Genomic DNA, 27,704 nt, shown 5'->3' on the forward strand with positions numbered 1-27,704 from the left:
ACAGCGACATCATATGGTTTGTAAATGGTTTTTATTAGCAAAATAAGGGAGATGAGTCTACAAAGATTCTCCATCCGTGGAGAACATACACATACATTGACAGTTGTGGCAGTTTCTTTATATGAACAGATCCAGGACCGTGTTTAAATCGCTCTTCTTGGCAAAGTAGTACTGATCTACAATCACAGACCAGGCTCCCTTGACCATCTTTGTTTCCATCACCTGAACGAAAGGCTTCATGGATCCTCAAAACAGAGCCTCTACTCTCAAACCGTTGCTAGATAGGATCCTCCCAAGAGCGGTGTCTGAACCTTAAAACATTTCAGACCTCATCCTCAACCTATACAACCATCTTTTCTGTGGTTCAGTTTTTTCTCTTCTCAACACCCAAAAAACTCCATGAACTCTCCTCCAAAATACATTTCCTCCAAATACATTAAAATATACAGTAAAATGTGCCAACTCTGGTCTTTGTACTTTAAAACACTCGAGCATATTATAAGCTCAGCGCCTCAGCTAACCATTTTCCGAATGGTTGGGAAGAATGGATATTTTGTACACTGTTTAAAAACCAGAACCCCAGATTTGTGGGGTAAATGTAACAATATACATCTCAGTATTGTACTGTGTGATCGGCCAGCGAGGCCTTTCATTGTCATGGCAGGTGGGGGATGAGGAGGGGGGTGGGGTAGGGGACTGTGGAGGCTACATGTTGGTCACCATGGAGACCCATGTACCTTTAGACCAGAGAGAAATCTTCCTCCTCCCGATAGCTCAGTGGTGTGCACATAGAAGATAGCAGGGACACTAACATATGAAAACAGTTTACCTCTTATGTTTAGAACAATTCAGCAGGCAACAGAACAAGCATTGGGACTACGACCGCAGTAAAAGGCATGCGAAGGCACAAGTACCAACAAACTGGACTCAAAGTTGTACCCCTTTTCCCCCTTTTGGTTGTAGGGAAGGAGAAAAAGAAGCATTTCCACCAACAGTTAAGTTTCCTTTTCCAGAGACAGCGGCAGAAGGAACAGTGAAAATGTGATCTCCTTCTCCTCAGAAAATAAAAAAACAAAAAGGAGAATTAAAAAAAAACAAAAAAAAAACAAAGTGAGAAAATTTGCGGTGAGGCTTTTACAATGATACAAACATCCTACACAAATGTCGTAACGCTAGTTCAAAATGTTCCAAGACAAAAACATAAATAAAGCTGTTAAAAGTGGCATATAGTACAGCACTGGTCCGTGACTGATCCTCCCGACTCTTCTCATCTTCCCCATCAAAGATGCACAATAAGCTGGCTCCACTGCCTGAGGACGGAGAAGAGAGAGAAGAGAGAGAAAGAAACATGAAGGAAGCGAGGAGGGGATGGGGGTCGGGTCTGCTACTATTTCACAAATATCTAAATGGAGCAGAAAATGCATTTAAGCCTTTGATAAAAGAAGACACTGATTTCAGAGATTCAGTGATTAAATTATACATTTGATTATGATGGATTATGCTGCATCTTTGCGGTCAACTCCAGCTATGCTCCTCTGTAATTCTGCATGTTTAAAAGCTCTAGAAACAAACCATTTGAAGGCAAATTATTATAAAGACTTTGGAAAAGAGAACATCTTTAAACCAGACTCCTACAACTTCCTCATACTGTGGTGAACACACTCTCAGTCACAACCTTGACATGTGCCCTCATCCGTGATGCAGAACCACACACACACACACACACATGTCCGCCGCATGTGAGCCGAGCAAAGGGGTGCGGATCTCTGGTTTGTTGAGCTCTGGTGTTTCTCAGTCGATGAAAAGATTAAAAGGAGGGACGACGAGGAGTTCCTTACCAAGAAAAAAAGGCTGTCATCTTCGTCGCCGTCGTCCTCAGAACAGACCGCAGTCTTTCAGGTTGTTTTTGATGATGACGTCGGTGACGGCGTCAAAGACAAACTGCACATTCTTGGTGTCTGTGGCGCAGGTGAAGTGGGTGTAAATCTCCTTGGTGTCCTTCCTCTTGTTCAGATCCTCGAACTGACACTGGATGTAGGCGGCCGCTTCCTCGTACGTGTTGGAGCCTGGAAAAGACGAGGAAGAAGTCACAACATAGGAAAAATTTTGTTACTAGCATAGATTTTTGTGGGAACTGTGGGACACTTTCTGCACCAAAATGCTGCCAGTCTTACCAGCGTATTCTGGGTAGCAGATGGTAAGAGGACTCTTCTTGATCTTCTCCTCAAACAGATCCTTCTTGTTGAGGAAGAGGATGATGGAGGTGTCTGTGAACCACTTGTTGTTGCAGATGCTGTCGAACAGCTTCATACTCTCGTGCATTCGGTTCTGAGGGGAGAAAGAAGAAGAAAAAACAGGTAAGGTGACGGCGGTCGTTGTGCTTTGCTCACTGATCCATAAACAAGGACCGATTTTGAACGGAAGCCGTTCTTTATTTCTACCTCTCTGACCCATCACGATTTCAGTAAACAAAGTTCCTGCTGTGTATGAACACGGACTGCCGGATATTATCTTTGTCCGTGAGTCAGCGGACGAAGCACTCACCATCTCCTCGTCCTCGGCCAGCACCAGGTCGTAGTCGCTGAGGGCCACGCAGAAGATGATGGCGGTCACGCCCTCGAAGCAATGGATCCACTTCTTCCTCTCAGACCTCTGACCACCGACATCAAACATTCTGCAGAAAGAAACATAGAAAGCATATCCTTCAGCATGTTTACATCCAATACAGTACGACCAGTGTTTATGACACCCGAAGGCCAAAACAAATATCGGGAAGAGGCGCTGCCGTGTCAAGTGATGACAGTAAATGATAGAGGGGAAGAGAAAGAAAATATTTGTATGTTGTTACGTAAACAACAGATTGAAAAATAGGTTGAGAGCAGGAGCGGACCTTGAGATGTTGCACTGTCTCCTATTTGCTCCGCCAAGGGGCATGAAGGTGGTTTACTTTATTGCTGCTTTCAAATGTTCAGTGTAAGGCAATAAATGGACTTGGAAGTGGCATAAACACTGTCAGACACAGTCAGACATGAATTACATCTTTGTACACTTCACACATTCAGGAAGGACCGCTAAACCAGGAAGTCCAAATATTTCAAAACTGAATGAAACGATCACAAAAAAAAATGCACGGAGCTGAGAAAAGAAACAACAACAACCCCCGCCTTTTTTTTTTTTTTTTTTTAGCTCTTACTGGTCTATTTAAAAAAGGAAAACAGCAACAGTCACATCTGGAAAGACTTTGGCTTTAAAAAGGCAGATTGTCAAGGAAAATAAAAAATAACCGGTGCTCAAAAAGCCTGTTTTTCTTAATACATTTAACATGTCAAAACATGTTGAAAGAGGGAGACATCCTGGTTCAGCGGGTCACTCCCCTCTCATTCTGTTTATATCCTTCGTGGTTAGTCGTTAAAACGTTGAAGAATAAATACCTACAGTAGGTTTTGACACAGCTGTTTGTCACTGCAGTGTGTTTTCAATGCAACTAATGTAATATTCTATAATGTACGACGGTGATAATAATGGACAGGCTGTATAGAAAAGGACTGAATAAACAGCTGTGTGTGTATTGATAGAACATGGGATTTCTCTCCTTTGTGTTTTGGACAACAGTATGTATTTCAGTGGACTGGCCAAACTTCTGGTATCATGACATAATCAATCCCCCCCCCGCCCTCACTTCCTGTCTGTGTTTGTTATCTGAGTGCTACAACTTAGTCATCTCCGATGCGTACAACACCTTCACAGATTGTGTCACAATTTACAGCTGTACGTGTACAAAGGGAATTTCTATGAAAGGCAATGAGTCAGTAACAGGAAGGAAAGCCAATTAAGCCATCACGTAAAACACCACAGAGACTGTTTAGTCTGCGCCAGTTGTATGAGGGAGAGAGAGAGAGAGAGAGAGAGAGAAATTCTCACTTGAAATGCAGGTCTTTGAATGTGAAGTGCGTCTCCACGATGCCTGTGGTTTTGACTCGGGTCCTCAGGACATCCTGCTGAGTTGGGATGTAGGTAGCCTGGGATATCCTGTCCAAATCGTTCAAGTAGCTGAGGCGAGGTTAACGCAAAGGAGGGGGAAATAAAAATAGCGAGAGAGAGAAAAGGGAGCGAGAAAGACAGCGAGAGAGGAAACAAACGGGAGAAAACGTGTCAGAGGTAGCGAGGTCATGTGTCGTACAATGAGTCCCCATGAAATCATTGTGATGAACTGGTTTCAGGTTGAAAACAAGTTGATTCCAACGTTTTTTGAAACTTCTTTGTAGCAAAATATTATCGTTGTTGTCTTCAGCCTTGACCTGATGACTACATGTTTTGTGAAATTCAAGGATTTTTTTTTTTTTTCATTAAATTTTCAGTTGCAATACACTTGAGTCCACGCCAAAGTTAGCTAAAATACAAAATTCTGACCACACAGTTTAAAACATCAGATAAAACACCAGTTAAATTTAGACATGACGCTATGGTGGCTTTGTGGTTAAAACCGTTGCCTCATAGCAAAGCTGGGGCCTGGTTTTAATCTGAGCTCTGTGGTCTTTTCAGCAGGGAGTGTGCATTGTTGTTCTCAGTGTTTGGTGCGTTCCCTCTGGTTGCTCTGGTTCTCCCCCACAGTCCTAGGATATGCAGCTGATTGGAAATTCCCTACGTATGAGTGTGAATGTGTCTGCCTCTGTGTCAGCACTGTAATGGACTTGCCATCTGTCCAGGGTGCTGGCTTGCGTTTTGCCAAGTACCTGCTAGGACAGGCTCTACTACTCTCATGGAGAAGAATAAGCAGATACAAATAACCTACGAAGAAATAACATGTAATTATTAATGTCTAGAAGTAGTTAAACAGACCTTTTGATAGCTTTGAGATGTATTTTTCTTTCTTTCTGCAACTGTAAATGTGACTGTAAATATGACTCTTCACATGAAAACAGCAGACATGAGGGTAGATAATAGAATTTTTTTTGTTTATCTTGAAATTTTGGCAATTTTCTTAATATTGCATATGCAAGTTACGCATAGCAGAGGTGTATGCATGAGAAATTTTTGAGCTGCAATGTTTACTCAACTGATAATGAACTGAATATCTTTGAGTTTTCCACTGTTGGGTCAGATAAAGCAATTTGAATATATCCAACTGGACTTTTGTAAAACTGTAACAAGCATTTCTTATTATTTTCTGACACTTTTTGGGAACAAACAATTCATCAGCTCATCGATAATGAAAAGAATTGACATTTGCAGTTTTAAGAAATGTTTTTCCCGCAACAGGAAATTACAAAACAGAAGAGAGAAAAATGTTAAGCAAAGTTTGTGTGATTGCATCACATAAGTGAAAATGCATTTTCCACAATTGTACAGTCTAAATCCATTATCAGATTACATTGTTAGTTAAATTTTTCTTAGTAGTGGAGTCTTAAACCTCCTAAATGTGGAAATGAGTTGTTTTAGTTAATAAATTCTGAACAAATACTAAAGCTTTTTAAATCTTTTAACATCTGCTGTGCTTATGCAGGATATCACACATAAATTACATTTTTCACACACTCTGAATGTATTATGACCCGAGTTAATACCTCAAGGTTATGATAAATTACAAGGGAAAGCGATTAGTGACCTCTAGTTGCTGGCAGACAAACACAAAGTAATCTCCCCCTACACTCACACAAGCCTTTTGTTTGTCTTCCGAGGTATTAAGTGAAGAGAGAGAGAAAAAAAAAATACACAAGGTTTGGCAACGGTGTTTCCTATTCATGAAAAGCCCCTGGACAGCAGGATTAGAAGAACCAATTAGAAAATAGCCAACGACTGCAGCTCCCTCAGCCCGCGATGTAACTCGCTGATGTTCGTCCTGCGACAGGGCGAATGGCTGTCCTCCTAACAAAACACAGGAGCTGCCTTGTGATGATATCATTTGTTTTGACACCAAGGACTCTTGCACAGTATATACAAGATTTAAACTGGTTCGGAAAAAAAAAAAAAATTTACGTAACAGTTTAGCAACAAAGAGAAAATCCACCAAAGGATTTTTTATTCTGTATTTGTGTGATTTTTTTTTTTTTTTTTTTTACTCTTTAAAGCATAAAATGTTCCAGCGCTGAGTTATAAGGTCAAAGATTAGTCTCTCCAGCTACCGCTATTCAGGCTTGGCAGAAGAAAGCAAATATTGACAGTCTAAAAGTCCGGACGGATGCGTGGTAGCTTTCTGCTCCCTGAACATGACTGGGGACAAACTTGTGTTTTGGCGTGTTTGTGGTGGCAGCTTCCTGCGCATTTGCAGTGGGCTGGCAGTAATTTAGAACTTCAGGTCATCTGATGTGGAAGATTTTGTCATTAAAAGTTGTTGACACAGATCAGTGTGTGTTTGTGCGTGTGTGGGGACCATTGAGTCTTTTCTGTGGGTGAGTCACAGCTTTGGCGAGCCATGCAACAGTTACCTCTGCTGTTTATATGTATGTGTGTGTGTGTGTGTGTGTGTGTGTGACTCACTATGCTGCCGAGTCGTTGAGCTGATATTCGCGGGAGCGGCTGAAGCAGGCTTGAACACCTCCGTCCTTCCACAGCCGTTTAATGACACCAGCCAACTCTGCTGTCATGAAACCTTCCTCTGCTGAGCCTGCCAGCACAAACAGCTGCCGTGCATCATCCTGAGAGAGAGGAGTCGGGTTGGCTTCAGTATCACAAATCAACCATCAGAGTCATTACAAGACCGTCTTTATTAACATTTGTATGCTACCGAGCTTGAAACATTTAAATTGACTTGTAGACAACTTGAAATAACCTCTGAAGTCATGACTATATTGGTGAGTCGGTGCCTTCCTGTTTTCCAAGCACCACAACTTCACTTCAGGTTTACGCCCTAAACCAAGCGAATCACACCTCCCCTCTTTCACTCACAGCTCTCGCGGCGTCGCCAAAGTCTATCTTGAGGCGCCCCATAGCTCTGATGATGGCGATGATGGACTGGATGGTGTTGCTGTAGACCACAGCCTTGTACTGCTTACATTCTTCTTCTGAGTAGCCTGCCTCATGGATGATCCTGAAAAAAAAAAAGAAAAAGGGTGGGGGGGGGGAAATTGGTCAGCTGTGGAGTAATTTTCCTGGACTGTTACAGCAGAGAGCAACCAAACTGCTCATCTTTTCAATAAGTAATTCACTTTTCTTTTTTTTTTTAATACACTGACCTTACATCCTTACTGTAATGTTCAAGAATACTGTCAGGGCACAATGGCCCTGATCTCCATGCTTCTCATTTCAGGTTGCTTAAAATATAGTCATCCAGGGAAATTAAGTTTTTTCTTTTTTTTTTACAGTTTCACTCTGGATAAAATCATCCACTGAACACATGAAAATGTTAATAATTATCTAGAGTTCAAGGTTTATTTGACCTTTAATAAAGAGATTCGATTAATAATTTGTTGTCTGACTCGCTGGTGTTGTGGTTAGAGGATGAAACTATTCTATGTTTTTGTTGTTGTCACAAATCCAATCAAAAGACCAGAACCGACGATGTGCGAGTCGGTCTCTATGGAACTATTTTCAGCCTCAAACCCCCACTGGTTCCTGCTGTACACTTTAGAAGATTCAATACTTTCATAAATCAACTCGGCACTGTGCAAACATACTCAGAAGGTGAGTTTTTTGGAGATGATAGTGAGTATTTACTGCATTTGGACAGTGAGTCAAATACCCGGTGCAACAGAGAGGCTACACGGTGTGTTTTTATTAGGTTTTGAGCTACAACAGGGGTCTACGGTAGAAGAGTATAAGCTGTAATAGCCTCTAGCTACACACGCAATACTTACTATTAGGTTGATTTTGGAAAGTTATAGAAATCACTGGGCGCAGGTATGGGGAGAGAGGGGGTTTCACACGCTGTTCAACCATTCGACAAACAGTTCTAATGAAGTTTACTTGAGCCTTAATAGTCTAAAAAGCAAAGTAATTCAATTTATTATCACGTCGGCGAAACAAATTCAGCAAATCCTCACAAATGAGAAGCTGGAAGAGGAGAACGTTGGGTGTTTTTGCAGGAAAAAAAAAAGGGACAAGATAAATGGAAAATACTTCTACTGATCAGTTAATTGTTTTACTCGTTAGTGGGATCACTTCTTCGTTGGTTGTTGGAATTTGTCGGCAATAAGAACAACATCGCAAGACTCATCCTTTCATTATTAGAAAAGGCAGAAAGTGTATAAAGAAAGTCAGCGGCTACGACATGTAAATCTAATCTGTCAGTTTTATTATGCTACAATAAGAATCTACTATAAAGTAAATCACACTGATACCGCAATTTCTCTCAGCTCGCTGTTGTAGCGGCGGATTTATGACCTGAACATCTTCCACAAATGAATAATAGAAAAAGCAATGATACAGCAGAACAGCTGCTTAACAATGTAAAACTGCCGTACTGTTGACATGTGTACGTCTGCTGATAGATGAGAGTATCCATAAGGCCGTTTATGAAAAATCTAATTCAAATGCAGCACACACACACACACACAGCATGAGGATGATGATATATAGACAGAGTCTATTGTAATGGATGTTGCTAGGGTTGTCTTCATGATCCATTATGCATGGTACCTGTGTGTACTGTGATTCACAGAGCGTAATATTACCTGGAGAGACGGTATAAAAAGCATGATTGGTGTTTGACGCTGTTTATTGTGGAAAATGAATACTCTTTTGAAAATAATATCTAGTGCGGTGGCATAATGTGTATCTGATGTGAGAGAAGTCATTGTTGATACACTTGAAGAAGAAGAAGAAGAAGAAGTTTTTATTGTTCAACGTGCAGAATGATTAGATGCAACAGTAGTGAAATGAACTCACTTCATCTGCTTGACGATTGTACTTTTCCCTGATTCACCAGCACCTGGAAAAGACAAGAAAAAAACAAAAAAAAGGGTTTATTACAGAGTGTAAATGATTTCACAAGGTTGATGTTGCCTGTAAGCTGAGTACATTTCATCCAATTGTTCGACCGACAACAACTTTTTCATGAACCATGAAAAAGAAAACCTGACCATAACCATCTCAACCAGAGCAGAACTGAGAGAGTGTTTGTGTGTATATATATAACTTGAAGTCTATGTATGACTTGAGTGTTTAAGTTAAAAGGAGTCTTTAAACCTCCGCTTTGGTCTCTGCTCCGGGCAGTTCCGGCATAACATACTGATAAGTTGATGGCATTTAGCTCAGTCAGATGACTATTTTGTGGTCAAGCTTGCTCTAGTTTAGTGTGAAGAAATCTGAACATTGTATAAGCCGACTGTGTGTTTAGAACTCCATCAGCGACGAGACTTTCACATCAACCGTGCGGAGCCTCTTGGCCTTAAAGTGGAGCTTGGATTAACGATAAAATAGATTACTATTGACAGGGCTGTGAAGTGTCCAAAAACACGGTGTCACACTTCAGGACGGGAAGGCACTCGACGCTGGAGACTAATTAGATTGATGGCGGTGTAGCTGACCGATGAAACAATGCTACGATGAAAAGAGCGAAGGGGGGAGAGGGGAGAGGAGTAAGGAGAACATGAAGGGAATCAGACTGTCGGCACGGCTTTTTTTGCTTTGCCGGTCTCTCGTGTGTACGTCACAGTGCCATGGCAACTGCTTTATATCCAGGACATCTCTAGTGAGGCCGGTCACCTGAGGAGGCTTTGTGGTTGTGAGCGTATGTGTGTGACATGTTGGCTTCCACCAAAAAAAAAAAAACCCCCATTATGCATTATGCATCTGCTACTCTTTTCCCTCTACTGTGCTTTGGTGCCCTCATAAACAGTTGGAAGTACCCTTTTATCAAAAAATGTCCTTTACCAATGAAAACCATCTGTGATGTCCTCATAAACCACATTCATTAGACTCATGCTCATGAACTCTAATGGGTATTACCATGAACTACATTAGATCTACTAATGTCCTCTCAATGTCCTCATATTACAGCGGTGGGGACGTGGTCATAGCGAGGCAATTGGCCAGTCGTCACTGACGTAACGCTCTTCTGCCACTAGGGAAGATTTTTTTCAAACCACTTGAGAGTGGCAATTCCCCAAGTCAATGCCTCCGGCTTCTCTCTCAGCTCTAGAAGCAGAAAAAAAAAAAAAAAAAAGGGGAAGTGGAAATCATATCATGAACTCTACCACTATCTGTTACCTCGTGATACTGTCAGCAGAGACAAGATGGTTTTGCTCTTGCATAATAAATCATCCGCCTTATCTAGTTCCACTTTCTTTTGGTGTTGCAAAACCAAAAAAAAACAAACCAAAACCATATGATTCGGTGTATTTTTGACACATGCCACTTGTTGTCCAGCATACTTCCTACTCTTCTGTCCTGTGGTATTAATAAAAAATGGAGCACAGAATAAATAAATGCTGTATGTATGTATCCTAATGCAGTGGAGACAGTGCCTGAATTCCTATAAACTTTCCCTGACCAACAGCTGCATGCTGATAGTACGCCCTGGCACTTCACCTTCAGTATAATTGGATGAGATTCACCTGAGGCCATATTATTTTAATTACGTGTCACCACTCGGGTGCCAGAGCACCCTGGAGGGAGGTGACGGTACAGTGGCAGCTCCCTGTGCTCTGAGGCCAAACACTCATCTGTGCAAATCCCTGCGGGTCCCATACACAGACGTCAGATCTGCCTGCTCTGCTGGGCACGGCTGTCCGGTGAGCTGGCACAGTTAATTTTATTTTTTTATTTGAAAAAGGGACGACGTACAGTACATTAATCAAGCATTCGAACAAATGTAAATTTACCAGAGTTAGCCAAAAGGCTGCTTTTCATCAGCAAGTTGCACCCTGCAGCCTGCCCAAGAGCCGTTTTCACAAGGCCAAAGACACCTTGCCTACAGACGCTGTGTCTCTCAATGTGGGATGCATTAAAATCCACTTCAGGCGTGCTAAGAGCTACTGTAAAAAAGGAAGAAGCCTCCTTATAAAGGAAACTCTTGGCTAACTGCTAAGTAACGTGACTTCTCAGAGTTTCTAGGGATTTTCTACAGCTGTGTTTCCTTAAAAAGTAATCATTTGATAGGGTGCTCTAAGCAGAAAACACAAAGACCTCATATCAGGAGCTGCAGTGATGAGTTAATCCTATGATGTTCAGAAAATAAGTTGAATAATTCTGATAACTGATTAGTTTATTTCAGTCATTTATCTAACAACAATCCTAAATATTTTCTGATTTTACTGTCAGCTTCTAAAATGTGAGAATTTGCTGTTTTTCCTCTATTTTATATCATTGCAAATCAAAAAGCTGCTTCCAATTTGGATCTGCTTCACGGTTGGCAAAACACCCAGATATGTTTAAATCTCTTATTTTATTTTCCTCAACTCTTTTCCAACTGCAAGCATCAGTAGAAAACATCCAGGTAGCAGGCTTCTCACTTTTGCTGGTGTAAACGACACACATCACCGGCAGCCCGTTAGATCAGCTGTTGCTGGTTAACGCTAATTCTTTAACAGCTACAATGAAAAGTTTGGCTGTCCTCTGGTTAATGTGCTCTCTGCAGCTGCTGTCTGTATCCAGTCAGAGATTGTATGTGAGTGAAAAAAGCACGTCTCTCTGTAACACCGCTGCGTGACGGCCAGTCAACTGTGTCTTTTTGTAGTTTCACAAAGTGTCACAGTTAAACTCTGATTCGTATCGTTTTCCTTCATTCATAACGTTTTAATCTGATCCAAGTTTAATAGTTGTGAATCAGGACCTTCAGTATTTAGATAAGCAGATCTTAGCTGTAGCTGTTAATTGAATATGTTGGATACATTTCATATACTATGTTGCTCATCTCATTTTCAGGTTGTAGATACAGGTTGTGAACATGAATTAGACTGCCACTATAAACTGTAGTGTCTCTGCCTCCACAGCCAACAAAAGGTAATTAGACATCTTTGAGTTATTGCATCCTTTAGTTACTTGCAAATGTTAAAAGCTAAAACCTGATAAGATTTGATTGTTTGATGCAACAGAGACAAACAAGATGCTTCTTGTTTGTTTTCGCTCGTGTGAACTGCTACTGAAATTCAGCTGATATGATAATGAGGTGTCTCGAGCTGGTTGAGAAATACTTGGATATCGTGATCGTCTTGTACCATAAAGCCAGATTCTGCACCAGCCAAAATAAACACTGATGTTTGATGAATCATAGTGGGATTGTATTTGCAAAGAAAGAAGAAGCGGGCAGTAGTCAGACAAATTTTTTGTCACTACTGTTGATAGTGCAGAACGCTTGAAATGAAACCAGACTAATTGTAAGCATTCCACTGGTTAAAATTGGACAATTCCCATAAATTCAGTGTCTTGGTGTTCATTATAATAAATGAGACGTGAGCTATGTGTTTATGTATGAAACTAGACTCTGGCCTCTAAACACCAGTGATATCATTAGGGTGTGGCTCTTGCCAAAGCCTCTAGGCCTGAGGAACACACAACACATACTCGTCCTTATTTTGACTCTCTCTCTTTCTCTCTCTCTCACTCACACACACACACACATACACACACACCTTTAACGGTTATGCACAACCACAGGCCTGACCTATCGCTGTTCATGCAGAGTCATGTTACACACCCACAGCTTTGATACGCCCACCCCAAAACAGCTACGGACTCAAAACCACTGGAGCAGCTGTTTTCTGTTTCTAGCGGTTGAAACTATTTTAGGAAAATCCGAGCTAACCCTCCCAGTGAAAATGGAGGGTTTTTTTTCTTTCTCTTCTTCCACAGAGAACAGAGGCGTTTCTATCATCCGACCGCACAACACGTCTTTCCTCTTGGAACTTCCCCTGGCCGATCTCAGCGAGGAGGCATCACAGACGAGGAATGTTTTATAACAATCGCAGTGAGGAGAGAAATGTGATTAAAACGGCTACCATGCCTGGACCTTCTCCGTTTATAGATTAACCGTATGTCGCTGCTAATTCTCTTGGAGAATTAGCGACGACGAGTGCTTGCGTGCAAACTGATATGCGCTTCAAAATGCACGTCGTGATGTCTGCAGAGTTCGACTCATGGTATGAAGATAGATTTGTCAGGAGGTTTAGGGCCAGGTCGGGCAGCCGGCCTAACGCTTTCACTTTGAGGTGAGCAGTCCAAGAGCTTGAAGAGGGCTTATCAAGTTTGGCACAATGTGCTAACCACATTAGTGATGCTACATTAGCAGCATAAGCCCAACCCCGACATCCACGCCTCACTTTCTCAGTTGTCCACTCTAATTCTGTTGCATACATCTCTCCTCCTCTTTTACATTTCTCTCTGTCCCCTGCAGTCATTTTCCCTTTATGACGTATTCTTCCTCTCATTCATCGTCCAATTCCTCTTCTTCTTCTCTTTTTTCTTTCTCTTCTTCTTTCCCTCTCCCTCCGGGGGGGTGGGGTGGGGGATTTAAGTATGAGTCACTCATGAAGGATTCCAGGAGCCTCCGAGCAGTGCTACCCACAAGAGGAAATGACCACGCTAAATCACAAGGATCGATCTGCCAACAAGCGGATCGATAGCTAAAAGATTGTTTCCCCACACACACACGCTGGCACGGACTTGAACTATTCCAGTGTTTCCTCTAGGTTGACTGTGAGGTAAAACTTGGCAGAGACTCGGCAACCAGACATTTCTCCGTTCTCTGTTTAGAAGCGGCTGAGACTGACAAAAGCTGCTCCACCTTAGTCCACCTTAAGTGAGCCTTGTCAGGTTAGGCTAACGCACTGTCGCTAACTTCGGGGCTAATGACCTTCACTTTTCCAGCGGTTGGGGAAACAACAGACTTTTTCTTGGTCTTGAGAAGCTGCAGCACTTATTAACTGACACACTGGAGCCTGTACTGCACATTTACTGCCATAATGACAACTCTATGCTAACCTTTTTTCTCTTCTCCGCTCGCATTCACTGTCACTTTTCTGCCGTTCGCTCAACCACACAAATTACGCGCTGCCCAATCCTTAAAAGGAGCTATTCTACTCTTACAACAGCGCCTTTCTCTTAGATCTCCTTTGAAGAATGAGGAGAGGGAGGATTCTGGGATTTGATGCACTAGTTAATGACTCAAAACAATTCCACTATAATGTAGGGTGTTATTGTGCTCGCACAGTGTGCTAGTGAAGATCATCAGTAGCCCACTGATACTAATGATCGTGTGAAATTTTAGCAGCGGCGCTCATATTTCTGGGGAAATATGGGACGTCTAATGATGTTTACAGCGAAGAATGTGAACAAGTTAACTACTTTGGCTGTCCATATTTAACGTCACTAAGATGAATAACACACCGTCATGCTGCACTACATGTTTGACAACGCTAGTTACATGCATCCTTTTAAAAATATGGAAAACATTAACAAGAAGGGAATGACAAACGTTAGGCAAAGGCCGACGATTATTAATAAAATCTTCCCACAGTTGCATGACAGCTATAGAAAGAGAGTAATTAGGTTGAGGAGATTGTAATCTATTTTAGCGTGTAGATATGAATAGTAGGATAATTGGGTCCTGGAGATGATGGAAATAAAACGAGAGCCAAATAAAGACAAAGAGCTAAATGAGAAATATGTTCAGTTTTCAGGAAAAAAAAAAAGAAAGAAAAAGATCACATTCCCTGCCTCTGCAAAAGACACCTGAGCCTGCCAGCTGGTACGGACTTCACAGCGTGCACACACACACCGACTCACAAAGATTCAAATCATTTTTCATGCAAATTGAGGGTTTTTTTTTACGTCAGCGGAATGATTTCATGCCAGTGACGGAGAGCTCACATAAGCCTGTGATTATCATTTTTGGGACAGTGCTGGAGAAGCAGGTGGTCATCGCATGAACTTGCCACCTACCAAATCAGCGAAGCTTTAGTGTATGCACAAATATCTACACATGGCATCATTTGGTGGGGGGTCACCTCCATGAGATGAATGTTTTCTTCTAGTGGCGTGCATCATATTTCTCCAGCCCTGCCAGCCTTTTACTCTCAAGCCACATGTTTTTATTGACTTTTTTATCTTTGTTGACAGGGTGTGGGTTTAGAGAAAACTGCTTGCAAATCAACAACTCCGAAACAGTGTCTTTTCAGTGACTGTTCATCCCCAAAGTAAACAACTCAAACTCTTAATTCAAGCACCCTCCTTCACTGCAGTGGAGCTTTTTCATTTTTAATGCTTCAGTCATTAGCACGGTTCTCATCTTACTGGCCCCCTCTTTTCCTTTCTCCTGGCGTCCCAGCCTGCCTGTCTGTCTGTGTGTGTGTGTGTGTGTGTGTGTGTGTGTCACTTCAGGCAGTAACCTGAAGAGGCTGAGTGTGTTACCTGGCTACCACGCTGAGTGGATCAAACACAAATGGCAGGGAACGGTGCCAAAGCAGCCGCACGTGGTACCGCCACGACCTGGCACGCAACTATCACGACGACGACAGCCGCTCGAAAGTTGAGGTGACATGATTTGACCGAAAAACTGGGAGGAGGAGGAGGAGCTGCGTGGTTTGTGTCAAGAGAAATGCTGATTCCACCCTACAGCAGCATAGCAGAAACTTGACCTAACTTGCTTGCTTTCAATCAGCAAGCCACATCTGGCCTCCAAGCACCTGAGGAATGCAGTCTACCTTTAACAAGAAATATGTACCATAGTTGCTCCAACGCAAGAATACTAACATCACACTACATTTTTCAAGAAATGTATGTAAAGAATGTGAACTGACGATGTGTAATCCAGTGAATGGCGATAAAAAAATAGTTGAAACTGTGCTGTTAAAGTGTGCAAAGGACATGAAGAAATCATATTTATCTCGCTCAAGCTTACAAGCACACAAAAGCTGTGAAAAGCTCTTATTCTGTGCTGTCTGTCAGTCAGGTGTTTGCTTGCTATTGGTATTGGGTTCAGACTTTGTGTCCTGGTAACCCACATACCATGTGTGTGCATGTCAACATTTCCCAAAGCTAGGCACCTAAGGGCTTGATGGAAAAGTTTTTCAGCTGCGGTCTCTATTTACAAGGATAACAGTGTTTCCCCACATGTAAGTAATGACATTAATTTACACATGGCTGGCTTTCAAATGCAAGCAATTCTCATTATTGTGCAAACAAGGGAGCTGGGAAATGACAAAACACATGCAATGAAAGCAAGAAATGACAATAGTGAAGTAGAAAAGACATCAGTGGATGTTCTGTGCCAGAATGATACATCCCTGTGGTAGATTTTAAACGGGATATATCAATTTACCAAAAATAATAGCCTATACTTGGTGGATTATTTTAGGCTGTAGTCAAGCACCAGAGGGATATGGTTTGGTATACAAAGGTCAGTCAAAATTAGCAATTACTGAGAGTAATGAAAGGGTCAAGAGGCAACTATCCCTACATCAGCAAGTAAGCTGCTTAGTTATTTAAGTTGAATAATGGCAATTTAGTTTAAATGCCAGCTATTTTCTGCTCTTGTTTATGCAGCTTCTACCTGAAAACTAAATCAGATTTAATACTTACCATGTCATTATTGTAATCTCCTGCATTTATACTGTCGCCCTTTAAAGACAACATCTCTGTACCTTTGCTATTCTTGAACTTGAGATGAGAACAAGACAATAAGTCATACAATTAGGCTTACAAACACAGGAGAACTTTACACCCATTCATCACAGCAGGAAGCTAAAAAAAACAAAAAAAAACAGGTAATGAACCTTTAAGCATCCTAAAATGACTGGACTCAAAGTTTTCAGTCACATTCAGTTAGGCCTGGGCCCCTAATGAGCCATAGGCCTATTTTCACTGCATTGCACAGGACTGGACGAGAGGAAGTGTGCCATTGTTGAAAGGATTTAGTCAATACAAATGGTCTACAGAGACGGCTGAATGAATCTAATGCCAACAGGAGGGGGGGAAAGGAAAGAGAGAAACTATGTATGTAATTGTGACTAACGTTACTACAATGAATTAAAACATAGTTAAAGACAACTTGAGGGGTTGTATTTCTGATATTTTGGCCAATAAGTGCCCAGTATGTTGCCTTCAGGGACCAGCAGAGTTGACAGTTGACAATTAACTGAAGCTAGCAAAAAGGAGAGTGTGCTAGCGATGCGGAATTGAAACTCTTTCACAGTTCACTACTAACACAATTGAACACTGACTATGAACTAAAAAAAAAAAAAAGAGCATCAACGCCAGTGTGTGTGTGCGTGTGTATGTTTTTTTTAAAGGCCGAGTCCCCCCATCTTACCGAGCAGCAGCAGCTTGACCTCCCTGGCTGCCTTCTCCCCGTCGTCCCGCAGATTCCTGTCGATCATTTTACTGCGCTCCACCGCCGCCTTGTCCTCTGTGCTCAGTGTGCATCCCATCCTCGACTCTGTGTCCTTCAGACCCAGATGGTGTAAAAAATATATATATCTAAAACACCATATATACCCACATTAAATGGTTAAAACTGCCTTCACCCAGCACACACGCCCTTTTTTTTAAATGACAGGCAATCGATCTCTTCGGAGGGGGGAAAAAGGGAAACGATTCGACTTTTCAAAAAGAAAAAAAAAGTGTGGCGTTTCTTCTGCCTGCTGAAATGTTTTCGGGTTAAATTCCTCGTTGCATCCGAGGTAAAGCTATTCTGATAGAGAAACAATTCCTTGGTGATGTCTCTCCCACCCGTTCGCCTCCATTCGTTGCGGCGACTGTTAGTATTGTATGAGAGGCTGAGAGAGCTGTGCTTGCGCTCTGCAACAATAACGATACTTCCGGTCTAGTTTCTTCAAAAGAAAAGCCTCATTCTAGCGGATCTTTTTAGTGAATCGGATCACTTGGCTCAGCTCAGCATTAACGGCTCTATCTACTCCCAAACGGCTCATTTAGTGTTACTTCTGGATTTTATAATTCAGCCAAATTTAGCAATGTTTTGACCTATGATTGGTGTGCACATATATAACTTAACTATTCAATGAGAAAACCTTTTAAATTCCAGAATACCATAATTTTACATTATGTTTGGTATAAAAACCTTAAGTAATGTAAAAAAACAGTATTACACATGTGTATTGGATGCTTTATTTACATTGAACTATTGAAAACAGTGTCAGGCCAGTGTTAAAAATACTAAAAATGGCGCCCTTCCTGTCCGTTTTTATCCTGATGGTATGATCACTGTCTTTCGTTACACATGATTGGTTGCACACACATACACATCAACACATCATTCAGTCGGTGGATGGAGTGTGTGTGGCTGAGCAGTGAGACAAAAAGATCATCATGTTATTCTGTCTTGTATTCATTTACAAAAAAAAAGAAAAACTATTTATGTTTTATATATATATCTTTTTTTTCACATTGGTGGCCCCCAGCATGGCAAATTGGCTGATGCCCCCGGGCTCTGACCCAATGCAATGTATAGATAATCCAGCCCAGTCCAATACCCCCAAGGACCTGTAATTTAGCAACACATGAACACTTGACCACATCCAAGTGGTTTGAAAACAAAACTGACAGCAGGACAACCAAATGGTACAAGTGTGACATTTCATGTGCAGGCCCCTATAAGAATTACATCACATATTACATTACAAATGACATAATACACGTGTACACTTTATATATAATGTGTTAATATATGAGCCTACTGCATATGAATAATAATCTGATCATCTAGTACCTTTTTATTTGCTGTTACACAAATCTAGTACTCAAAAAGACTAATATTACATTCTCTGCAATACCCTTTTTCTGTGGTAATACCTATTCTATATGGTCTATACCCTGTTACAATGACAAATTCTACTTTAAAACAAACAGAGAATAGGGTTGGATCATATAAATAATACAGGAAATATTTGACTGGTAATACACAAAATATCTACTCACTACTCCTGTGAACCTGTAAAGCAGCACACTAACATTTCAACCACATCCAAGTGGTTTGAAAACAAAAATCACAGCAGGACCACCAAATGGTACAAGTGTGACATTTCTTATGCAGGCCAGCATAAGGATATTACATAATACATGCACCCTCTGTATGCAGCAACAAAAAGGATGAATTGTTACAGTGCGTTCACTGGCTGATTTTCAGTCTATGAAGCCTTTGCTGGTAAAAACAAAAACAAAAGCAAAAAACCAAAAACGACATGCTATTGTATTTTCATAAAATATAAATCATATAAATGAGAATTTGGAGTGTGACAATTTATTATTCTAATGCCTTTATTTTGAAGATAGACGCCCAACCGGAAACGCCTTCTTGGTAACAGAACACATTTAAAACCTGCAAACCAGAGCTTTACTCACTGCCACCCGTATAGTAGCTTCTATGAATTTCACATACATCATGTGACTTTGATAAACAGTAAACTTGCTAATTATTTGCCTTGTGAGTTTCGATAGCTGGAAATCATATCCAATTATAAAAAACATATATGAATATATTTGATATATTCACAGTATTATACACATGGGCTTACTGCACATCAACCCTCATCCTACCAATATATCTAACATACATCGACTGGGGTCCCTGGTGTTCCCCAGTCCACTCGATAGTGTGTGATACTTTAAATTAGGACCCGTGGCAAACATAAATTCACTAAACAGTTCCCCTTAAAACTGCACAGGTGAAATTGAGTGCTTTTGACTGGGGTCCCCCAGGACCCCAATATATTGGTATTTTTAAAAAGTAATATTGAAAACAGAAGCAGAAAACACTGATATGAAGTCATTAGGAACAAATCAACAAAGTCATTAAAAATTGGAATGATAGAATAAAGCACCTGTGAGATATGACAGAAAGTATACCTCTGGGGTCTGCAGGTACCCCAGTTGGTAGGATTAAGGTTAATATCTGATCACCTGTTTATTTACTACTACTATGTAAATTATTAGCACATATTGTTCCAACGGGAACCAAACCTCTAACAGTGTCAGTGTTAGTCCCCTATAGCTGTGCAGGACCATTGTTTGTGGTTTAAATAATTTAGCCTGTCGGACAAAGTCAAGTGTGAGTCTCCAGAGTCAACAGTCAGTCTAAAAGGTTGGCGGTGTTCACTTCAAAGTTTTCCTCACAAGTCCCTGTGGGGTAAACAGTACGTCCCTGCCTTTACATGCAATTTTCAATTCAAATGTGGCTTTTTGGGAGTACATGCAAATGTGTGGTGGTGACCTTTCCATTTCAATCCTATGCTTGGCTGGAGGTTTCCCTCTTTGTTACCTGGGCACTCTTCCAGGTTTGAGATAACAAGAGACACAGGATGTATCCCCTAGGCAAAAAAGGTTATGTCATTTTGTCTGCACAGAAATACCACAGACATGGAGTGCATTCAGGTTCTCAGAAAAGGACAGTGTTCCTGGTTATAAAAGATTTAGCTCTGCTTATACTTACATTATGAAATGCCTTTTAAGGATTCTTCTTTCAGCTGTAAACTACACATGTTTTTTTTGTGTAAGGCTATGTTTATGCATATGTATACATAATGCAAGAAAGTACAACAATTGGTAAGTGGTTGTGTATCATCAGTACACTTACTTTTATGTTTTATTTACTTATTCAACCACATGATTAAATAGGCCATGAAAAAACATGTAACCCTGTCTTTTGTGTGTATGGTGATCGTTTCAGATGAATTATAAAAACCGGTTTATTAAACACACATTGAGTTTTATCCAGGTAAGTGGGGCCTTCTGTACTGAGTGTGCAGTGAATAGTGAGGAAATGGTGGGGCTGCCCTCCAGTGGTAATATGTAACCTTACAGTGCTGGAAAGCAGTACAGTGTATTAAACTGGCTATGGATTGGCAATATTGTATGTTTCTGTGCATTATAGTGGTGTGGGCTTTTAAAATATTGCCATTGTAATATGTTTTATGGCCTCCGATCAGTCTAGTTTTTTTTGTGCACAGGCTAAATCAAAGGTGGCTGTATAGTGCCACGTGTCAGGTTATATTATGGTTTAGGCAGAGTGACAATTATAATGTGACTCAAAACCTTCTGGAAATTGGACACATGCACTGACATCTTTTTTGAGAATCTGGCTTAGTTACTTTTAAATCTTAGTAAAGAGTGAGAGAGAGGACTGCACAGACTCAAACATTTGCACACCAAATGTTATATTGTTGCTGACTGTTAAAAGAACCCATGTATGTGTAAAGCATTGATTATACAATAATAAATTTAGATAAGGGAGATAAAAATGCAATTTACTTTAATATATCGCAAATACAGATAAGCCTTTCTAACTGTCGCTGCACAATGAGAACTTACTTAATCATTTATATGTTTCTGTGTTTCTGTCTGTGGTACGCTTATGTGGTTCATACCAAGGCAGAGGATGAGCAGAAATGGTAGAGGAGACAAGAGATGAATAGATAGAAAAGGTCGTATACTGTAAGAAACAGAGCAGGAGAGAATATAATAACATTTCTAAGAAGATTTTCATCATCCAGGTTATGCAAGGGATATCTGGAAATGATATCTCACATCCTCATAAGTTCTCTTGAATGAGGAGTCAAGTCCAGTTGGCTTCTTCACACTGCTGTGAATTAATACATCATTAAAAAAAACTTAATGGGATTAGAAATTAACTTCAATTTACACTGTATACTATGTTTGCCAACTGCTCTTTCAACCTTTCTCCTCAACCCACTGTAGCTGTTATCACCTGGTAAGATAGCTCTTACTGATACCTGAAGAGATGTCTCTCAGCTGAACCTTAACCCCCCCATATCATTACATAACTTTCTTCATAAGAGGTCCCTGTGTGACTGCCAGAGGTGTCTGTACCTTTACCTGGCCTCGGCTGCTCTGTCATCTCCTCTGATGGTACAGCCTCCCTGTGCTGCTGCTGCACATAATAGCACACTTCACAAACACAGAGACAGAAGGAGAACAGGCTGCCAGGCAGACAGACGGACGTACGGTCGGTATCAGACGGAGGGAAACACACACAACCATGGGCTGCTGTAACAGAAGGCGCGGGCTGATAGCTGGAGCTGTTTTTGGGGCGTTGTTAGCCATCCTGGGAGGCATCCTTATCCCGCTGGGGAGCAGCATCATTGAGGGGACAGTTGAGGAGGTAAGGTGCTCAGTTTCACCCTGGGTTGGAGGATAGGGAGTAACCAAGAGTGTGAATGAGTGCGCAGAGATCAAGGTGAATCAGGAGAAATGAGAGGCGTGCGTTTTGGAAAGCTGCTTGAACTGGCACACAAGAAGCTGTGCAAAACGCCAAGTGTGCCTTGTTTGCATCCATCAAAAGAGCAGTGTCTGTGATTTTTATACACTGCAGAGAGAAATTTAAGCAGTTAAGACAATTTTTTTATAACGGAGCATCCACCCTTATTATGTATCAGTGAGGCTGCTGGCCTGCTGGCAGTCTTGAGGCATGTTAAAAATAGACTCTCTGTGTGTCTGCGGGGTTTAGGAAGCCGTCATTGAGCCTGGAACGACAGCTCATGAGAACTGGGTGTCAGCAGGGGCAAAGGTGTACAGGCAGTTCTGGTTCTTTGATGTGACAAATGCCAAGGAGGTTGTGCAGAACGGCTCAAAGCCAGTGGTGGTACAAAAAGGACCTTATACATACATGTAAGGATGATTTTGTTAACCTCTTTTATGTCATTTTAGTTTAAGTACAGCCTCTGAAATTTGAATCATTCAGCAGTTCATCACATTTATTTAATAATCTAATCTAATGGCTACATTTCCCATTCCCTCAGGACAAGATACCTCCCCAAAGAAAACATCACATTCTACCCCAACCACACTGTCTCCTTCCTGCTGCCTCTGGGAGCCATTTTTGAGCCATCCTTGTCAGTCGGACCAGAGGAGGACATAATCACTTCCCTCAACCTGGCTGTGGCTGTACGTGAGTATCACCCCACTGTGTGGTGATTCCTGACTTGACACAACTGTACACACTCTACACTTAGCTGTACTATTTAAATCTACCTCTATTGCTCAGTCATGACAAGCTATGCCAGATCAAGCTGGGCTGCCTTGTGGTAGGTTGCAAAGTGAGGTTTATTTGGAAAGTTTTAGTTTGAGTTTATGTTTCTTGAATCTCTACAACAGAGGTGGCTTGCACAAAGTTAGCAAGACCCACTGTAAAAGTGGTCACAATTATGAGAATAACAACCAGATTCGAAAATACTAGAATTTTTCTTTAATTGTCCAAACACAAGCAGTCATACTAGGACTTTGCCTAAATAAAATATAATAAAATTGGCAAAATTATTATTTAAATCAAAATTTGTCAAATGGAAGAATAAGTAAATAAGAGTACTGAGCAGGCACTCATATTTTGGTTGTGTTAAAAAAAGTGTTAAGGTTTGATACCCAGCTCTATGGTTACTGTCAGTGTAATAGAGCAGAGACACTATCACTAACATTGGTGCAAAAGTGTTAAAGTGCTGTTGTGTTGGAGTCTGGACACAAGGAAGTCATAATTCACAACGACAATCTTTGATTATCTGTACAGTATGCCTTCCCTTCAAACTTTGATAAGTCTTAAAAGATGAGTGTCAGCAATTCCAATGAGATCCTCCATTTGTAAGTCTTTATGTAGTATCACAGTCATAAAAGAGGATTATTTTCTGGCTTATCTCATGAGGCGACAGCAGCAGTTGTGTGCACAGCAGTTTTGCATGTGTATCATGATGAAACGATATTGTTACCTTTTAAAACTGACATCGTCAGTGATGAAGAGATGATAATTTCCTGACTTTTTCGAATGTAAAGATGAATGATTTTGATTTTTTTTTTTTTCAGGGAGCTTATTCATTAGTACCCAAATTTCTACATGTTTTCCTGGAGAGGCGGATGAAGGCAACCAACTCCTCCTTGTTCCAGCAGCGTACAGTTAAGGAATTGCTGTGGGGTTACAGAGACCCCTTATTGGGTGGAACTGTGGGCCTATTTGCACCTGTAAGTAAACACAGATATTATAGCTTCACTCTTTACAAAAGCCACCCAGTGACACTTCAGTAATGACACGATTTAATCAATTCATTAGATGAAATTTCTTTTCTCTAGTACAATGGCACCTATGATGGTTACTACAATGTCTACACGGGAAAGGATGACATCTCCAAAGTGGCAACAATTGACAGCTGGAGGGGAGAGAAGTGAGTCCAGTTATCAATAAAGTGTCAACAATCTTTTAATCAGGTTGTACAGATTTTGACAAGTGAGATTCCTGATGTTTTTTTGAAAGAAAAAAGAAGTTATATTTAAGACAGTTTAATCAAGTTTATCTAACATATTTAATTTCACCCTACAGGAGCTTAGATTTCTGGGACGACCAGTACTGTAACATGATCAATGGGACAGGTGTGGCTCATTCAGTTTTGTGTATTATATAAAAGAAATAAGCTGCATGACTATTTTTCTGAACCTCACTATTTTTTTGAACACACTTCTACAGATCTAAATGTAGATGAGTCACTTCTAATCAGATTTCTCCTCCTCTCTTTCTCAGATGCTTCTTCCTTCCATCCCTTTGTGGAAAAGAAGGAGGCTCTCTATTTCTTCTCATCAGACATCTGCAGGTGATGAAGAGTTTCATTATCTGGGAGCTATTTCATCGACTCGAGTCTGACTATGCTTTGCTAACATTAATTGGGCCAGTAAATGTTAATGATGGGAGATTTAATACAGAAGTGCAACCTTTTCCTCTCAGTAACCACCAGAGGTCAGAGCTTTCCAATGCCAAAACTATAGTCATATACTGTATTGAGAAAGTCTGAATGGAGTTAAAACACAGACCCAAAGATTGATGATACATGAGATTAGTTAAGGGAAGACTCTTGATCGAATCTCTGTGTTGCTTCATCTTCAGGTCTGTGTCAGCCAGCTTTCAGAAAAGCATGGATCTGAAAGGGATTGAAGTGTACCGCTACACTCTAAAGCCATCCACCTTGGCCGCCCCTACGGAAAACCCAGACAACAAGTGTTTCTGCAGAGATCTAACGATCACCAAGAACTGCACCATGGCCGGAGTATTAGACATCAGCTCCTGTCAAGGCGGTCAGTTAACATTTGTTTTGTTGAGGTTTTTCTGTTGAGTTGAGAGTGCAGGAAGTTCAGGCACCCCAGAACTTTCCTCTACTGTTTTATCAATTAGCTAAGCAGCTTTGCATTTTTAACTGTCACTGTTGCCATTTAAACAGGAAAACCTATCTACATCTCTTTGCCGCACTTCCTTTATGGCAGTCCATCCCTAACAGAGGACGTGCTGGGCCTCAATCCCAGCGAGGAGCAGCATTTCACCTTCCTGGATGTGGAACCTGTAAGAACCCTTAAACTTTCATCTTCATGAATTTTGACTGTCTGGAGCAGTAACTCTGATGCAAGCTTTTATTATGTTATTTTCCCACCAGACAACTGGATTTACCTTAAGGTTTGCTAAGAGAATTCAAGTGAATATGATGTATGGACCATCAAAGATCATCACGTAAGTCGTGTTTCACCTTTTTAATGACAAATATTTTTTGTGAAGTACGCTTATTTGCTTTCTTTCCAAGAGTTGGATGAGAAGATTGATACTAACCATAACCTGAGTGGTACTGATGTTCTCATCTGACTCTCTGCAAGAAAGCAAATAAGCATATTTCTCAAAGTGTCAAACTATTCCTTTAAGAAAGTTTTAGACAGAACCATGCACAGAATGACAAGTAATACATTTTCTCCATGCAGGGTGCTTAAGAAAGTCAAGGATTATACCATATTCCCTCTTGTTTGGCTGAATGAGGTAAGATAAAAAATGGAGTCCTGCCATCATGAAGAGTACTGTCTTTTGCCTTAGGATTTATGTTAATCAGTTGGTCTCCCTTCCTCTGTCTCCATCTATGTACCAGACGGCTGCACTGGATGACGAAACAGCAGAAATGTTTAAAGAGAAGCTTGTCTACCCTGTCCAGATGTTGGATATTATACAGAATACACTGCTGGGCATAGGTGTGGCCATCTTCTTGATTTGTCTCATCTCCTACTGTGTGGTGAGGAGGAAGGAAGGAAAGCTTGTGTGAATAAGTCATGCAGACGTGTCTGATGTGCGTGAGCTGCGGAGCACAGTGCATACAAGCTGCTATGGGACATCAAACCTTTTGATATAGACTTGCACTTTTTTGTAATTTCAGTGTTATTTATAACGTCATACTTCCTTTGATACAAGGGGGGGATACTGTGATTTTGTAAAGAGCTGAATTACCTTGCCAAGTATTATTTAACTGCAATTATCACTGTAACATACAAACTCAATCAGGGATTTCTAGAGGGAGAACAAGTGGAGACTCCTCTGAACTGTCATGTTATTAATCCTTTAGATATCCACACACAGAGAGAAATTGGTTTCTTCAACAAGCTATAAAAGAATATATAGTCAATAATGCAAATTCTAATCTTGCGCAAATGTTCATATCCTTTGCAGAACTAGTGTCTTCAAAATAAATAAAAGCTGAAAAAGAGCTTTTCATTGGGTTTCATATTCCTGGTATTGGATTGTTCTTACCCATCACCAGTGTATCAAAGCTAGTGTACATCCCCCTGGGCCCAAAATACAGCTGAGACTGTACCACTGCTGAAACAAACCTCTGCACTGTGCATGCTGAGGCAAGAATTATTCAGTTTCCTCTTTACCTTGAGTGGTCCATAAATCAAAAAGAGTAATAAAAAATGGGCTGGGGGATGATTATACTGTGGTTATGACTGGTACTTGGGTTTGTTTGGTGAGAAAGCAGTATTTCTGACCAGCAGGAGGCCTCTCTTTGGTTTTATGGGTTTTAAATGACCTTCTGTAGCCCCATGGGTTTCTTTGATTTTACTGTTGAGTCTGAATCTTATATGTCACACATACGAGGAAGTGCCTCACTGAGATTAAAACAGACAAGGCTTTTGACAAGCCTGAAACCCTGTCAAGCTTCCATGTTTTATTAAACCCATACATTTTCAAAGTTGTCTAAATTTTCTCTTCATAGCAGTACATTAGAACTGTTATCATATAGCATGCTATGCTACACCATGGAATATATGAGAAAACAGAACAAAGTTGCATTAACAGAGAGAGAAAGTTCTAATTTAGAAAATAACCCAGACTCAAAGATGGCGCCTATTCAATCGAATGAAAATTGATTTTATTTTTCCGCTGCAATACCACAAGTGACCACTAAAAATTAGCGGCAAGACTGAGCAGTGCCGCCATATCCAGCTGTCTTAATACATCCATGGTACATAAGCACAGCAGTGCTTAAATGCTAACGTCAACATGCTAGCATGCTCACACTGATAAGGTTAACATTCTGATGTTTATTAGGTATAATGTTTACCATATTCACTTTCATAGTTTAGCGTGTTAGCATGCTACCATTTGCTAATTAGCACTAAACACAAAGTACATACAGCTGGGGTTGATGGGAATGTCTGAGGCTGATATTTTTGCTCATATTTAGTCATAAACCAAAATACTGGATACATTGAAATTATGACCTGATAACTGTGCTTAATGTAAAGTTTAAGGATCACCAAAGTTTTAGGATACATCATCTGGGTACCATGAATGTCTGTACAAACTTTTGAGCCACTCTATTGAATAGATGTTGAGATATTTGACCAGAATAGAACAACTTTGACCTGCTGGTGGCGCTAGCGGAAAGGTCAGAGGATCACCAAATATTTCAGTCACGACCAAAGTGGTGGATGGACCAAACATTGCAATCAAATATATCTAGAATATATATCAATCAAATATATTCTAACAATAAATTATATGATCTCTCTGT

General features: G+C 40.8%; 2 protein-coding genes across 2 annotated transcripts; one reads left to right on the top strand and one right to left on the bottom strand.

The window, feature by feature from the left end:
* Window positions 1–14: 14 nt before the first annotated feature.
* gnai1 (guanine nucleotide binding protein (G protein), alpha inhibiting activity polypeptide 1) lies at window positions 15–17,661 on the bottom strand. The gene is made up of 9 exons (XM_042403489.1): window positions 17,186–17,661; window positions 8,824–8,866; window positions 6,886–7,027; window positions 6,478–6,635; window positions 3,922–4,050; window positions 2,545–2,674; window positions 2,175–2,328; window positions 1,839–2,066; window positions 15–1,310 (listed from the first exon to the last, which is right to left on the bottom strand). The coding sequence occupies exons 1-8, from the start codon at window positions 17,301–17,303 to the stop codon at window positions 1,876–1,878; spliced, it is 1,065 nt and encodes a 354-aa protein (XP_042259423.1). The 5' UTR covers window positions 17,304–17,661; the 3' UTR covers window positions 15–1,310; window positions 1,839–1,875.
* A 3,900-nt stretch (window positions 17,662–21,561) lies between these two features.
* Window positions 21,562–27,616, top strand: cd36 (CD36 molecule (thrombospondin receptor)). The gene is made up of 12 exons (XM_042403141.1): window positions 21,562–22,009; window positions 22,355–22,515; window positions 22,647–22,791; window positions 23,698–23,853; window positions 23,962–24,053; window positions 24,209–24,258; window positions 24,407–24,476; window positions 24,767–24,954; window positions 25,098–25,216; window positions 25,308–25,381; window positions 25,624–25,678; window positions 25,785–27,616. Exons 1-12 carry the CDS (start codon window positions 21,887–21,889, stop codon window positions 25,953–25,955), a joined length of 1,404 nt encoding a protein of 467 aa, XP_042259075.1. The 5' UTR covers window positions 21,562–21,886; the 3' UTR covers window positions 25,956–27,616.
* The last annotated feature ends 88 nt before the right edge of the window (window positions 27,617–27,704 follow it).

The sequence above is a fragment of the Thunnus maccoyii genome, chromosome 23, assembly GCF_910596095.1.
Source record: "Thunnus maccoyii chromosome 23, fThuMac1.1, whole genome shotgun sequence".
Lineage (NCBI taxonomy): Eukaryota > Metazoa > Chordata > Actinopteri > Scombriformes > Scombridae > Thunnus > Thunnus maccoyii.

Coding starts and splice junctions, on each gene's coding strand:
- gnai1 (XM_042403489.1), bottom strand. CDS start 17,303: ATGGGATGCACACTGAGCACAGAGGACAAGGCGGCGGTGGAGCGCAGT. Junction 4,051..6,477: donor CTCAACGACTCGGCAGCATA/GTGAGTCACACA, acceptor ACCTCGCCTCAG/CTACTTGAACGATTTGGACA. Junction 2,329..2,544: donor TGGCCGAGGACGAGGAGATG/GTGAGTGCTTCG, acceptor TTCTCCCCTCAG/AACCGAATGCACGAGAGTAT.
- cd36 (XM_042403141.1), top strand. CDS start 21,887: ATGGGCTGCTGTAACAGAAGGCGCGGGCTGATAGCTGGAGCTGTTTTT. Junction 24,054..24,208: donor GACAGCTGGAGGGGAGAGAA/GTGAGTCCAGTT, acceptor TTCACCCTACAG/GAGCTTAGATTTCTGGGACG. Junction 25,679..25,784: donor CTCTTGTTTGGCTGAATGAG/GTAAGATAAAAA, acceptor TCTATGTACCAG/ACGGCTGCACTGGATGACGA.